The sequence below is a fragment of the Lactuca serriola genome, chromosome 3, assembly GCF_051521515.1.
Source record: "Lactuca serriola cultivar US96UC23 chromosome 3, Lser_US96UC23_V15, whole genome shotgun sequence".
Taxonomy (NCBI): Eukaryota; Viridiplantae; Streptophyta; class Magnoliopsida; order Asterales; family Asteraceae; genus Lactuca; species Lactuca serriola.
The window spans coordinates 86,703,924-86,717,296 of NC_136410.1; the positions used below are offsets into that span (position 1 = coordinate 86,703,924).

Sequence of the window (13,373 nt, forward strand, 5' to 3'; positions counted from 1 at the left end):
CTGGGACTGGGACTGGGACTGGGACTGGGACTGAGACTGAGACTGGGATTGAGACTGGGACTCGGACTCGGACTGAGAGTGAGATTGGGATTAGGACTGGGATTGGGACTGGGACTGAGATTGAAACTAGGACTGGGACTGGGACTGGGACTGAGATTGAGATTGAGATTGATATTGAGATTGGGATTGTGATTGAGACTGGGACTTGGACTAACATAAATTGCATTTTCCCACCCAAAAGTGGAATAAGGTGGGATAGAAACTTGCTCTTGATCTGTCATCCATGGAAAATAACCCTATAAAACTTGCCCAGTTTCAAAATGAAATCCACATTGATAATGTTGAGATTAAAAATGAGAAATGCCTGGCACATAAACTCCAAGCACCATGATTGCACAATAGAAGTAATCAAATGAAAAGTTCCATTTGTTAGGCATCCTTACTGAACAACATCCAGATTCCTGTAATTATTATTTTCGAATTAGCATTGTTGAGGCCATATTCATTTCAAAGGATCATAAAACCAAAAAATCTCGTTTATTTGAACTATAACTTTTCATATGTATTGAATAATAATATGATATAATAGATAACAAAAATTAAGGTGATACTATGTTCGTCACCTTTATAAAAGGTAAGGTGTTATAGATTAAAGAAACTTCGCTCGCAATGCCGCATGGATACAATACTAGAAAGGTACTATACCTGCAGTAAAAGTTTCTAACATATATAATGACGAGACTATATATGAAAGCAAAGAAGAAAAAAAAGAAAAAAATTAAAAAGAAAAAAATTAAAAAGAAAAAAAGGAACTCTGGTGACCATGGAACCAATGTTTTTTTTACCTTAGCCATAATAGCCAGAAAGGTGCATAACTAAATCCTTCCTTTAGACCAAAGAAAGAATATCGAATAATCTGTGATCAAAGCCATTAATTTTATCAATAAAAGAACATGATGATTGAAATGGATTACTTAAGACATTAAACACTAGCAAAAATAGCGTAATAACATTGCTATGTTACCATGATTCTCCCATATTCCAAATCAAATTGAATTGATATTAAGGAAAAATAATTAAGATTATATATACTTCATAACAACCAAGTTATTTGTAGTTTCTGTCTTTATTGTTAGGGTTACATTTAGATCCCATGGCATGCTTTTTCTTTTTACATAATTGTTGCATGCATAACACATCGTTCAACAATATTTTTTTTTTTGCATTTTCACAAACGACAATGTATTTCCCTAATGTGGGTTATTAGACTCAATCAACATGTAGTAGTTAAATTATTTTGATGATCATGGGTCGACAAGCTCGAGGCAAGGGAAAGGAAATGCACCTGCATAGGTTACATGTTGGATGAAATGGGTTACCTTTATAGGATAACCAAAACAAAAAGGTTACCAGAATCCGAGATGTGCTTCAACAAGAGTTCCTTATACAAGGATGATATTACATCAATCCCTAATAGAGAAAAGCAACAAGAAAAAGAAAAATCAAGTTAAGTTTGATGAAATATTAGATGTAGACATTGTATAACCTACTAGTACTCCTCCTGAGATATGTGAAATTTCAGGTAGCAATGTGGCTCGGGTGAACCCAGAGATAATGGAGCCAGGAGCCAGAAGTTATAGATGAAGAAAAGACCAAGCCTTCTACTATTCGAAGATCTACTAGAGAAAGAAGAACGTCACTAAGATATTCTCCTTCAATAAACTGCTTGTTACTGATATATAATAGTCCTAAATGTCACCCTAAGACCTTGAGAATGAAAGAGTCAATATAGTGGAGATGTGTTTCAATAAGAGCTCCTTATAAAAGGATGAGATCATATCAATCCCCAATAGAGAAAGGCAACAAGAAAAGAAAATTCGAGTTAAGTTTGATGAAATATTAGATGTAGACATTGTATAACTTACGAGTACTCCTAAGATATGTGAAATTTCAGGTAGCAATGTGGCTCAGATGAACCTAGAGATAATGGGAGCCAAGAGCCAAAAGTTATAGATGAAGAAAAGACCAAATCTTCTACTATTCGAAGATCTACTAGAGAAAGAAGAACTTGACTAAGATATTCTCCTTCAATAAACTACTTGTTGCTGATAGATAATAGTGAGCCTAAATGTCACTAGAAGCTAAGATGTGCTTCAACAAGTGTTCCTTATACAAGATACCAATACAAAGGAAATAATTGCATAACAAATTGGTGTTTTGGTCAAAGAAGAAATAAATAACATCAAGTGGTACAAGGATCGAATGATGGTTTAAGGGTTCTGACAAAAAAGGGTCAAGTATAGTAAGATCGTATCTCAAGTTATGAAGATGATTATTATCTGATCGGTCTTAGGTATAATGGCTATAAAAGATCTCCATCTAGAATAACTTGATGTGAAAACAACTTTTCTACATGGTGACGTGGAAGAAGACATCTATATGGAAATATCTAGAAGGTTTTCAAACAACTGGTAAGCAAAATCTAGTTTGAAAAGTTGGAGAAAAAATTGTATGGGTTAAAACAAACTCCAACATACTAGTACTTTCAGTTTGATACCTTCATGTTGACGAGTATGTAGAAGAGATTTGAAATGGATCAGTATTTCTACTTAAAGAACGTTGTGTCGTTATATATCATCATATTATTATATGTTGACATATTAATTATTAGATCAGATATGCACAAGATCAACATGCTAAAAAATAGTTATCCAGATAGTTCAAATGAAGGACCTAGGGTTGCTAAGTATATATCGGGCATGATCATAGCCAAAGATAGAGTAATTGATACTTTTAATCTTTCCCAAGCAAAGTACATTAATAAACTTTTAAATTAATTTAGTATGAAAGATGAAAATACAAGAAATACACCTTAATGAAGTCACTTAAGACACTCAAAGAAGAAATATGGAAAGACAAAGTAAGGCGAGACATAAGTTATTAAGTTTCCCTATGCCTCAGTAGTTAGTAACTTAATGTATGCTATGGTGCATCAGACCGAATATTGCTTATTAAGTGGAAGTTGTGAGACGATTTATATCTAATATGGGGAAATAGTAGTAGGAAGGAACCGAATGGCTATTACGCTACTTGAAAGGTACTTCTGAGGCAACCTTATGTTTCAGAAGGAAAATGGTGGTCTTGTAAAGTTTTTTTGATGTTGGTTTAGGAGCATGTATATATTTAGAAAAGAGCACAACATGTTATGTGTTCATAATTATATGTAAAAATTAGTTGGATATCCATGTTATAGAAGAGTGTTGCTCTTTTAACCATAAACACATAATACATGACTATTGTGGAAGCAAGCAAAAAGCTTATATAGTTAAAGAACTTCTTATCAGAACTGGGGATACATTGGGAAGATTGTGTATCATACTATATAACAAGCACGGTACAATCAACTTGGCAAATAATATTGTGTTTCATAATAGGATGAACCATCTTCAAATAAGGTGTCACTTTATTCAAGAACTAATAAGTGACGAGACTCTGAATTTGAAGAAGATAATTAGTATAAAAAATCTAAGAAATATGTGCACTGATATGGTGACAAAATAGAAGTTGAAGTTTTGCATGGCTTGAACTAGCCTTCTAGCAGCTTGACATGAATGTGAGGAGCAGAAAGAATGAGCTTGAGGTTACATTGCTTGGATGGCAACATAGATTTGATCATCCTAAAAAATTAAGGGATTTTTGAGATGTAAAATTGGATCTATGGTTAAGGTGAAGTTGTTGTAGTTTTGAGGAAAGAAGTTTTGAGAACAAAGGATGTAGGGTTCAACGAAAAAAGGTTGTGTTTTCGAGAAGATAGGTCGTGGTTCCAAGTACAGAGGTCGTAGTTTAGAGAACAATGGTCACCGTTGAAAGAACAAAGACCTCATGCAATAGAGAAGTAAAGACAAGTTTTAGGAGAATCAAAATCTTTGTTCATCCAATTTCTTGGAGACCAAGTTTTTTCATAGGCCCATATGTTTATCCTAGAAGAATTAGGTCAACAACACTATAAATGGTATCATATATTGTAACCATTGTATGCATGTAAAGTTTATCAAACTCTCAAGTTCTGTAGTGGACGTAGCTTGATTACTTTGATAAAGTAAATCACATAAATCATTGTGTTCTTATTTAATATTTGCATCTTATTATCATGTGTTTTATTTTTCGAGTTTATTCGTAATCCAAATTATATTTCCTCACGTTCATAGATTCTCAATCTTATAGCATTGCTTAAAAGTCCATCCTCAAAAATTTCATGCCAAAAGCTCTTTTTTCATTTCACAAACATTTGTTTTGCTAATATAAAGTTGACAAATCATCCTACATATCCACTCACACAAAGGCAACAAGTAAATACGACACAAGCTTATTCATATTTGTCCATACTCTCTTGATAATCACATTTGTATCAACAAGATACTATATAACATCAATATGAATTTATGGACATCACCAACATATGGAGTATGTGCGAACAAAGAATCACATAGGTCTCAAATCATAGAACGTCACCCTACTTTATAGGTTTAAACTTGAAGCATGTAAGGATAGACTAAGGTAAAACCATATAGATGGAAAGTTATTGAAACCTACAAGGAGAGTGTTCAATTGTTGATGATCTAGCGATAAAACTCTCTTAATTAATATAAACAAACTTATTAAAGGATCTCAATATCAAAACATTGGCTTCACATAAACTCTCTAGAATTGTTTCCTCAGTTGTCATAACGATATCTAAATTTGCATTCTTACTAAGAGCATCCACAATGGTGAGTTCAATATGAGAGTTGAATGAGGTGGGAGTCTAGTTGTCATTCAATCGATAACTTTATCAATGTGTGATGTTACTTTGACATTTAAAGAAATGACCATTGAAAATTTCAATGGGAAAAATGAAAGTTTTTTAATTCTTAAATAAATTCTATAAATTATTTGTAATGTGCTATTAAGAGGGTGTTTGGAATTACTTCTAAAATGACTCTTCAACTTTTAACTTTTCCAAAAGGCCAAAAGTGTCGAAAAAATGTTTGGTAAGTATAAAAAATCTTTTTAAAACAACTTTTTGCCAAGAACAAAAAAGTGATTTTTCAAAAGTCATGAAATCATGTCTTTTTGTGACTATTGGCTTTTGCCGTTTAAAAGCCTTAAAAGTCAAGCCAAACACATTTTAAAAACCTTCTTTTAGAAAAACTTGTTTTACAAAAAAAAATCCTTTTTATAAAAAAGAACTTTTAAGTTTAAAAAGTAATTCCAAACACAACTTGAATTTTGTATTGTTTAATGTATTGTAGGAAAAAGTTCATAGAGTTGCATGAAATATAGAAAGATAATGTCATATCTCTCTGATCAATCCCATTCCTAGTCTTCGTACTAAGCCCTGTTGCATTACCCCTAATCAAGCTTGCTTTCAGCCAGATCATCGAATTCATTGAACTCTGTAGAGTTCAATACATTATAAATGCCCACTGTGAAGCAATACATTATAGATGTCCTAATCTTAATAAATTTATTTTTATGCTCTCCCTCTCCATACCCTCATGTTCATTTATGTTAGTTTGCCAACCTTTTTACCCTTATCATAGAAGGTAGCAACACATATGTAACAACAATTTCAACCCATTTTAATGAAAAATGGGCCCACTTAGGTCTAACTTTATTGCTGCTAATGGGTAAAATTGTTAAATTTTTGATAAATTTAGTTAAAAGGAAACAGAACTACCGAGAATCATGTCTAATTCATCTTATGTAATTTAGAAGAAAAGGAAAATATGTTGGCAACATGACCCATTTTGACGGTTTGACCTGCCTTAAAAAGTTGCATGTCTAGACCCGTTACCTAACCCATTGACTGATCCATTTTGTAGGGTCGGTCCATACGGTGGGCGATCCAGGTGACCGCCCAGGCCTGCGACTCGAGGGGGCCCAAAAATTCTAGAATATGTAGTGTGTGTGTGTGTGTATATATATATATATATATATATATAACTTTTATTTATCTACATATTTCTTTAGGGGCCCAAAGTTAGTCCAATGTCTAATCCAAAATGACAAAATCACATTAACCCAAACAAATTAAGAAAATAGGCTGCTTGATGTTGCATTGCCGCTGAATGTGATTCCGTGAATATCATAATAGGAACGAGACTAAGCAAGGTAGCGGGAATGTGGGAAATCGAGATTAGGGCACCATATGAATCGGTAATTGAATCGACGCCTTGATATTGAATCGTCGATGCTCTCTCACAATCTTTAATCGCTAACGGCTAATCTCTTTTGTAGTTCATCTCGAATCTAGATATAAGACATCTCGTTTTCAGTTTCTCAAATCTCAATTCTCACATTGTGTCTCACGCAGCTCTCTCGGATAATCATAAACTGATATTGATAATTGATTATCAATTGAATTTTTGATCTTTGCCCACTACAATGCTACTTGCGAGTTCAGATACGACATGCCGACACAGGGACTAGGACACCAGGTAAGTGATTTCAGTTTCTCATTCAGATCGTTTCATTAGATTCAATTAAAAAGGAATATGAAGAATTAGGGAAGTAGAAGGCTGATTTTTGTTTCACTAATTCATGAAATTTTTGTTTCTGTTTAAAACGGAATATCTAGTTTGATAGTTTCTCATTCTAATTTCTCATTTTAATTTCTAGCCTTCTGCTTAGTAATTCAGTTTCAGATTCTTAGTTTCTGATTTTTGTTTCTAAAATCTTATATCTACTCTTTTACTTTATCATATTTCTGACTTAGTGAAAATAAATGATTCTGCCTTCAAAATTTCTAATGTTTTGCTTTTGACTTGATTCTTTCAGAAATCAGAATTTCAGCTTCAAAGTTCAAACCTTCAAAGTATTACTACACTATTAGATATCTGGCTTAAGTATTTGACAAGGTAACATTGTAATATGATGTATTGGTTATTCGATTTTAGATATTGTTTTAGTTATCATATTAATATTTTTTTGTTATTGATTTTTACAGCATGCTTTGATATTAGGTTTCAACAGTTCAACATATTTCACAAAAAAATCAAGGAAATCAGGTGTATTCTTTTCTTAAAGTAGTTTTTGCTTTATTGTCAATCATAAAATGTTTTCTAAAAAACACTTATCCGGTAGTGAAAATGAAAAAAAAAACGAAAAATTGTTGAGGCTTCTTTACAAAAAGAGAAAGGGTCTATGGTTAAATTTTTAAAACCAATTAGTTCTAATGAAGAAAATATTAATTTGAATGAACATGATACTAACTTAAATGAAAATGTTGCTAGTGTTAATGAAGAAAACATTAATTTAAATGAACATGATAATAATTTGAATGAAGAAAATATTAATTTGAACGGACAAGATACAAGCATAAATGAAAATGTTGCTAGTTTGAATGAAGAAAATATTAATTTAAATGAACATGATACCAATATAATTGAAGAAAATACTAATTTAAATGAATCTATAGATATTTTTGTGTAACACTCCAATCCAGGTAATTACCCTTTATATCCTTGAAATGATTTTTCGTTGCAATATTGATCTCTTTTGTACGTTGGGCATACTTATGGGTACGCCTAGTGTACCGAGGTGGAAAGATCGTGAAGGTGCACCACGTACGCCTCGGCAGATGGGCAAAACCCTAATATTCGAAATGAGACCTATATAAACATCCTTAAGTCATTTGGACCAAACCCTAATCAGCCTCCATAGTCTCATTTCGTCCCTTTTACCTCAGATTTCCTTGTGAGTGTGATTCTTAAGCTTAGAAAGTGTGTTGGTGGCCATTTTAGAGAGCATTCAAGAAGGAGAGGATGGTGAACAAGCTTTTGGTGTCTTGGAGCTTCTAGATCCAGCATCAAGTTCATCTTGAGGAACTTCTGGAGGTATAAAGTCATCACCTTGTCATCTATTTTATTAGTTTAAGCTAATTTCTTGCCATGGAGTCTCTTTTTGGTTCTTGGACTTTTTCTTGTGAGTTGAGCAACTCTAGAGAATAAGATGGATAAATCTGAGCTTTTTGAGCCTACTAGATGCATAAACGTGCCATCTTGAGGGTTGTCTAGTTTCCATGCATGAGCTTGAAGTCTTATATGAAGTCTTAATGTGTAGAATGAAGTTTTGGAGTCCCTTATGGCATGCAACGGCATAAACTTGCCAACTTTATGCCTTAGGACGTCATAATGAGTTCAGATTTGAGATTGGACGTTGAAATGTCATGTATTAAGCACTTAATAGTCATCGTGCTTAATCTTCTTATATGTCATGCGTAGTGTGGTGTACGCAGCGCATACTGCTTAAGGGACTAGTACGCTGAGCATACTGAAGTGGAACGCAGGGCGTACGCACCTAGTTGGGTTTGGCCTTTTTTGGGCTCGTAAGTTTATTAGGCCTTATTTAGTTTTGGGTCTGGTCCTATTTAGAGTTTTGGGCTGATATTATGTTTTGGGCCATAGTTGTTTTGGTTGAGCCTTATTGGGCCTTGCAGCCCATTAATGATTTTTATCTTGGATCTTGGGCCCATTAGCAAAGGGAAGACTTTTGAGTCACTAGGGAAGGAATTAGGCTTATATGATTGAACTGTTTAATTAAGTTGTGTATAATCCTTACTTAGGGTTAATTGTATCTTTGTTCAACGTGTGGGTTCGAACCATTAGGCGAGCAACTTTCATGTTCAACAGATTGAGGTTTGTCTTCTCACCACACTCATGGGTCGACGACACCAAGGCTGGCCCATTAATTGATATGAGATGATTAGTAATGGAGTATGTTAATGTTGCTCTTTGATCTATATGTGGATATTATGTAAGACCATGGGAAGAGCGTATGACACATGATAAGACCATGGGAGGAGCCCATGGCGCGAGGATACAAGACCATGGGGCTAGCCCATGGCATTCCAAATGAGGACCACAGAGGGAGTCTGTGGCAACTTATATGTGTATATGTGTGCATGGTATTATGTGATTATATGATTCGTGTGTTTTGGGAAACTCATTAAGCTTGTGCTTACAGATTTATTGAATGTTTCAGGTACTTCTATTGATAAGGGCAAGTGCCTAGCGTGCATTCTCTAGTGTTTCCATATTTAGTTTTCTTACTCTGAACCTTAGAATAATATGGCTATGTAATGGGATTTTTGGACACCTTGTGGTTGATATTTATGAAATTAAAAGTTAAAAAATTTCTATAAAATTTGGGTTGTTACATTTTGACCCTAGAAATTGGGATTCACTTAATATTAAATCAAGAGATATTCTTATTGAAAACGGGCCAATAAGATAAATGAATCTTGTGTTTCCTAAAGATAAATTTTCTAGACATTTTTCTTATGCATTTTATACTAGAAAGTTAAATAATGGTTTGTCACGTGTTCGAAAATGGTTAGTATACTATAAAAATTTAGATAAAGTTTTTTGTTTGTAAAATATTTAAATCTAATAGTCAAAAACGTTTTTTTTAACAAATTAAGGATATATTGATTGGAAACATCTTAGTAAGAGACTTAAAGAACATGAAAATAGTAATGAACATTTTGTTTGTATGAGTAATTGAAATGAAGCAAAACTAAGATTAGATAAAAACCTTACAATTGATAACGAATTACAACAAGAAATAATAAAAAGAAAAAAAATGTTGGAGATAAGTATTAAGAAGAATAATAGTGGCTGTGAAATTCTTATCTAGATATAATTTGGCTTTTTGAGGGTCTAATGAAAAACTTTTTCAAGATAATAATGATAACTTTTTAGGAGTAATCCAAATGACGGTTGAATATGATGGTAGTATAATGCAAGATCATATAAGGAGAATTGAAGATAATGAAACTCATGATCGAATATCTTGGCTATAAAATTCAAAATGAACTAATTTACCTTTTAGGTGACACGGTTAGAAAATCTATCATTAAAATAGTTAAAGAGACAAAATATTTTTCTATAATTATTGATTGTACTCCCAATATGAGTCATCAAGAGCAAATGACTTTGATTGTAGGATGTGTGAATTTTTATTCTAAAAAAATACAAGTTGTTGAATATTTTTTAGAATTTTTAAAAGTAGATGATACTTCTGGTTTAGGACTTTTTAATGAATTATTAGATGCATTGAAATGGTTAGATCTTAATGTGGATGATATAAGGGGTCAAGGTTATGATAATGAGTCTAATATGGAAGGAAAACACCAAGGGGTTCAAAAAAGAATACTTGAAATTTATCCTAGAGCTTTATATATATCTTGTGCTTGCCATAGTCTTAACCTTACGGTTAGTAATATGACACTTTTTGGTGAAAAAGTTGTTTCATTTTTCGAAATTGTGCAACACCTTTATACATTATTTTCTAGTTCTACTAAAAGATGGAAAATATTGTTAGATAACGTTCCAACTTTAACCTTAAAATCATTATCTAATACTCGTTGGGAAAGTAAGATAAAAAGTATAAAAACAATTAGATTCCAAGCTCTTCAAATAAAAGTTGTTTTGCTAAAACTAAGTAAAACATGTGATGACCCAAAGTCAAAAAGTGAAGCTAAAAGCTTAAATCTTTTGGAAATTTTGAATTTTTAGTTGGTATAGTTATTTGGTATGAAGTTTTATTTGCTATTAATATTGTAAGTAAAAAGTTGCAATCTAAATCTATTTGTATTGATACTATTATTAATCAAATAGAAAATATTATGAAGTTTTTGAAAAATATAGAAATGTAGGTTTTACAGTAAGTATGAATATTGCTAAAAGTATTGCACTTGATATGGGTGTAGAACCTATATTTCTATCAAAACGTCGTATTGTTAGAAGAAGACAATTTGATGAAATTGATCATGAAGAAGAAACACAATCGGTTGAAGAGTATTTAAAAGTTCATTATTTTTTTGTTGTGGATATGATAATTGTTTCATTAAAAATATATTTGAACAATTAAAAAACTTTAAAAGTATTTTTGAGTTTTTAAATGATTCAAATAAATTAAAGTCATTAAGTGAAAGTGAACTTAAAGAAAGTCGTATAAAGTTTGCTACTACTTTTTCTAAAGATAATATTTCTGATGTGGATTCAAGTGAAGTTTTTTCAGAAAGTTGTATAAAGTTTGCTACTACTTTACCTAATGATATAATTTACGTTGTTGAAATTATAGACTTTTTTAAAGCTGTTGATTGTTATCCAAATACTTTTATTGCATATAACATTTTGTTAATCATTCATGTCACTGTTGCATTTTCGGAGAAAAGTTTTTCAAAGTTAAAGTTATTAGAAAACTATCTAAGGTCGTCGATGTAGCAAGACAGGTTGAACGGATTGACAATGTTATGTATAGAGAAAGACATGTTATAAGATAAAATTGATTTAGATAGTATTATTAATAATTTTGTATTTAGAAAGGCTAAGAGAAATATTTTTTTTCTTTAAATTAGTTGTTTTTGTAATGTTGTGACCATATTTTTATTTTTTAATATTAATAGTGAATTTTGTGAATTTTATAACATTCTATTTCGAACTAATTTTTATTATATTTATGACTTTCGATGACCAATTTTTTTTATTTTTTCACACTGGGTCATCATAGCTTTGGACCCACCCAGGCATTTGATACCTATCAAATATTCTACAATCCATTTAATACTTTATCCGACTAACCACGTGCTCATGTCCGTTTAATCAACAATCATGAATGCTAGCAAGACTAATAAAAAAGCCATAGAAGTAGAACTAATTTTCTTCCCTAAATTTAAAGATTTTGGTCTTCACATGACCATGGTCTAATTAAAATAGAAGTCCTTCTCTGCCCTTTTGGTTTCTTTTTGTACTTTTCCTTATTCACGAAAGCAACATAGTATAAGGCAACTACCACTTTCACATTTATAGAAATACTTACCTTTCTAACTTTCAAACCCTATAATCATTTGCCAAAAATATCCAATGTAGATCAATTGCAATCAAACTGAGAGTTCGAAACAATTCAAAACTAACCTCAGTGGTACACCAACAGATAACCATAAAGCTAACAAGGGGATGTGTTTGAACCTGTCATCAGTCACCACCAAGCCCTTTTGCTTCAGTAAAATTGTATCACGATTGAAAAATAAAAATAAGCAGAAAAAGGAAACCTTCTAACCTCAGGAAAATTATACAGTATTCCCCACACTACATATAACCTTGAACTTACTTGAGGCAATGTCGCTGAGATTGGAGATCTTACCAAACCTTTTTAATCCCAGAAAAGAACACAAGAAATTATAAGGTTCATTTTATGACAAAAACAATGTTGTAAGACACTATATCTTATTAATGAGATAAATTAAAACTCACCCATGCAACCATGGAGTATCTGTTTCACACGTAAATGACAAAGATCAGTCAAAGAACACATAGGAAGTTCAACATCATACACATACTATATCACTCAGTTATACCCTTTTTTTTTTTTTTTTTATCTTTCTTCATTCTCCATTTTGCTAATCTCAACTCCATTACTAGATTTAGTGTGGTCATATGTCTTCTTTTGTAACTACATGTTTGCTTTTCTAAAATCTTTGAGTATTGAGAAATGAACTCATGGGTGCTACACTAGAGTAAATTGAGTTGGTTTACACTAATGACACTTATTTGAAAAGAAGAGTTAAAGAGAACAATCTTAATTCTTAAAGAGAGTGACTGCACTAAACAACCCATGAACGCTTCATTAATGATGATTAATATAGAATACCTCAAAACAGGCAGCAGATTGAGCTGATAACAGTGGCTTTTCGATGGCCCTGTAAACATGTTCGTGTCCTGATTCATATAGCGTCCTTAAAGCTAAGTACAATATTTTAAACCTGCAACATCACGGAACAAAGAGAGAGGGTGAGAGAAATGAGACAGTCAAACAACGAAACACGAAAGCAGCAAACACTGAGTGAAGGTGTAAAAATGAACTAGCCATCCAGCGCAGACAACCCAATTATAAGTTGTCAAATACATTCGCCTCAGAATTGATACAGATCCAGCCATTGAAGACCTAATACAGTGCGAGAAAAATTGATGTCGCTATTGACAGATTTTATAGGGGATGATGGCAATACATGGCAAATGGGTATTCAAACTTCAAGCGCAATCAAATGTTTACAAGATCTTTTAAGGTAAATGAACAGAAAATTGATTTGGGTGAACTGTACGTACTTTCTTACATAACATATTTTCTGACATCAAGATTGATGGGGTCGTAGGTTAAGATGTCTTGTCGTTATTTCTTACACCGTAAAGTGATTGATTTAGAGATGCTGGTATCTTATTTTCGCAAACAAGATCTTTTTTGTTTGTTATTTATCTTTGAGTAAATTACATTTTTGGTGTTGGTGATTTATACTCATCTTCAGTTTTGAATTTTTGATAAGTGTAGTC

General features: G+C 32.3%; 1 protein-coding gene and 1 long non-coding RNA gene across 2 annotated transcripts; one reads left to right on the top strand and one right to left on the bottom strand.

Moving 5' to 3' along the window:
- Positions 1–12: 12 nt before the first annotated feature.
- On the bottom strand, positions 13–13,131 carry LOC145094565 (very-long-chain (3R)-3-hydroxyacyl-CoA dehydratase PASTICCINO 2A-like). Its single transcript, XM_079032711.1, has 7 exons — positions 12,697–13,131; positions 12,300–12,318; positions 12,106–12,194; positions 11,961–12,014; positions 846–916; positions 624–705; positions 13–461 (listed from the first exon to the last, which is right to left on the bottom strand). Exons 2-7 carry the CDS (start codon positions 12,301–12,303, stop codon positions 348–350), a joined length of 414 nt encoding a protein of 137 aa, XP_078888837.1. The 5' UTR covers positions 12,304–12,318; positions 12,697–13,131; the 3' UTR covers positions 13–347.
- LOC145094564 (uncharacterized) lies at positions 6,112–6,898 on the top strand. The gene is made up of 3 exons (XR_013703417.1): positions 6,112–6,198; positions 6,280–6,479; positions 6,820–6,898. It is a non-coding gene; the product is annotated as an uncharacterized LOC145094564 (long non-coding RNA).
- Positions 13,132–13,373: the final 242 nt, after the last annotated feature.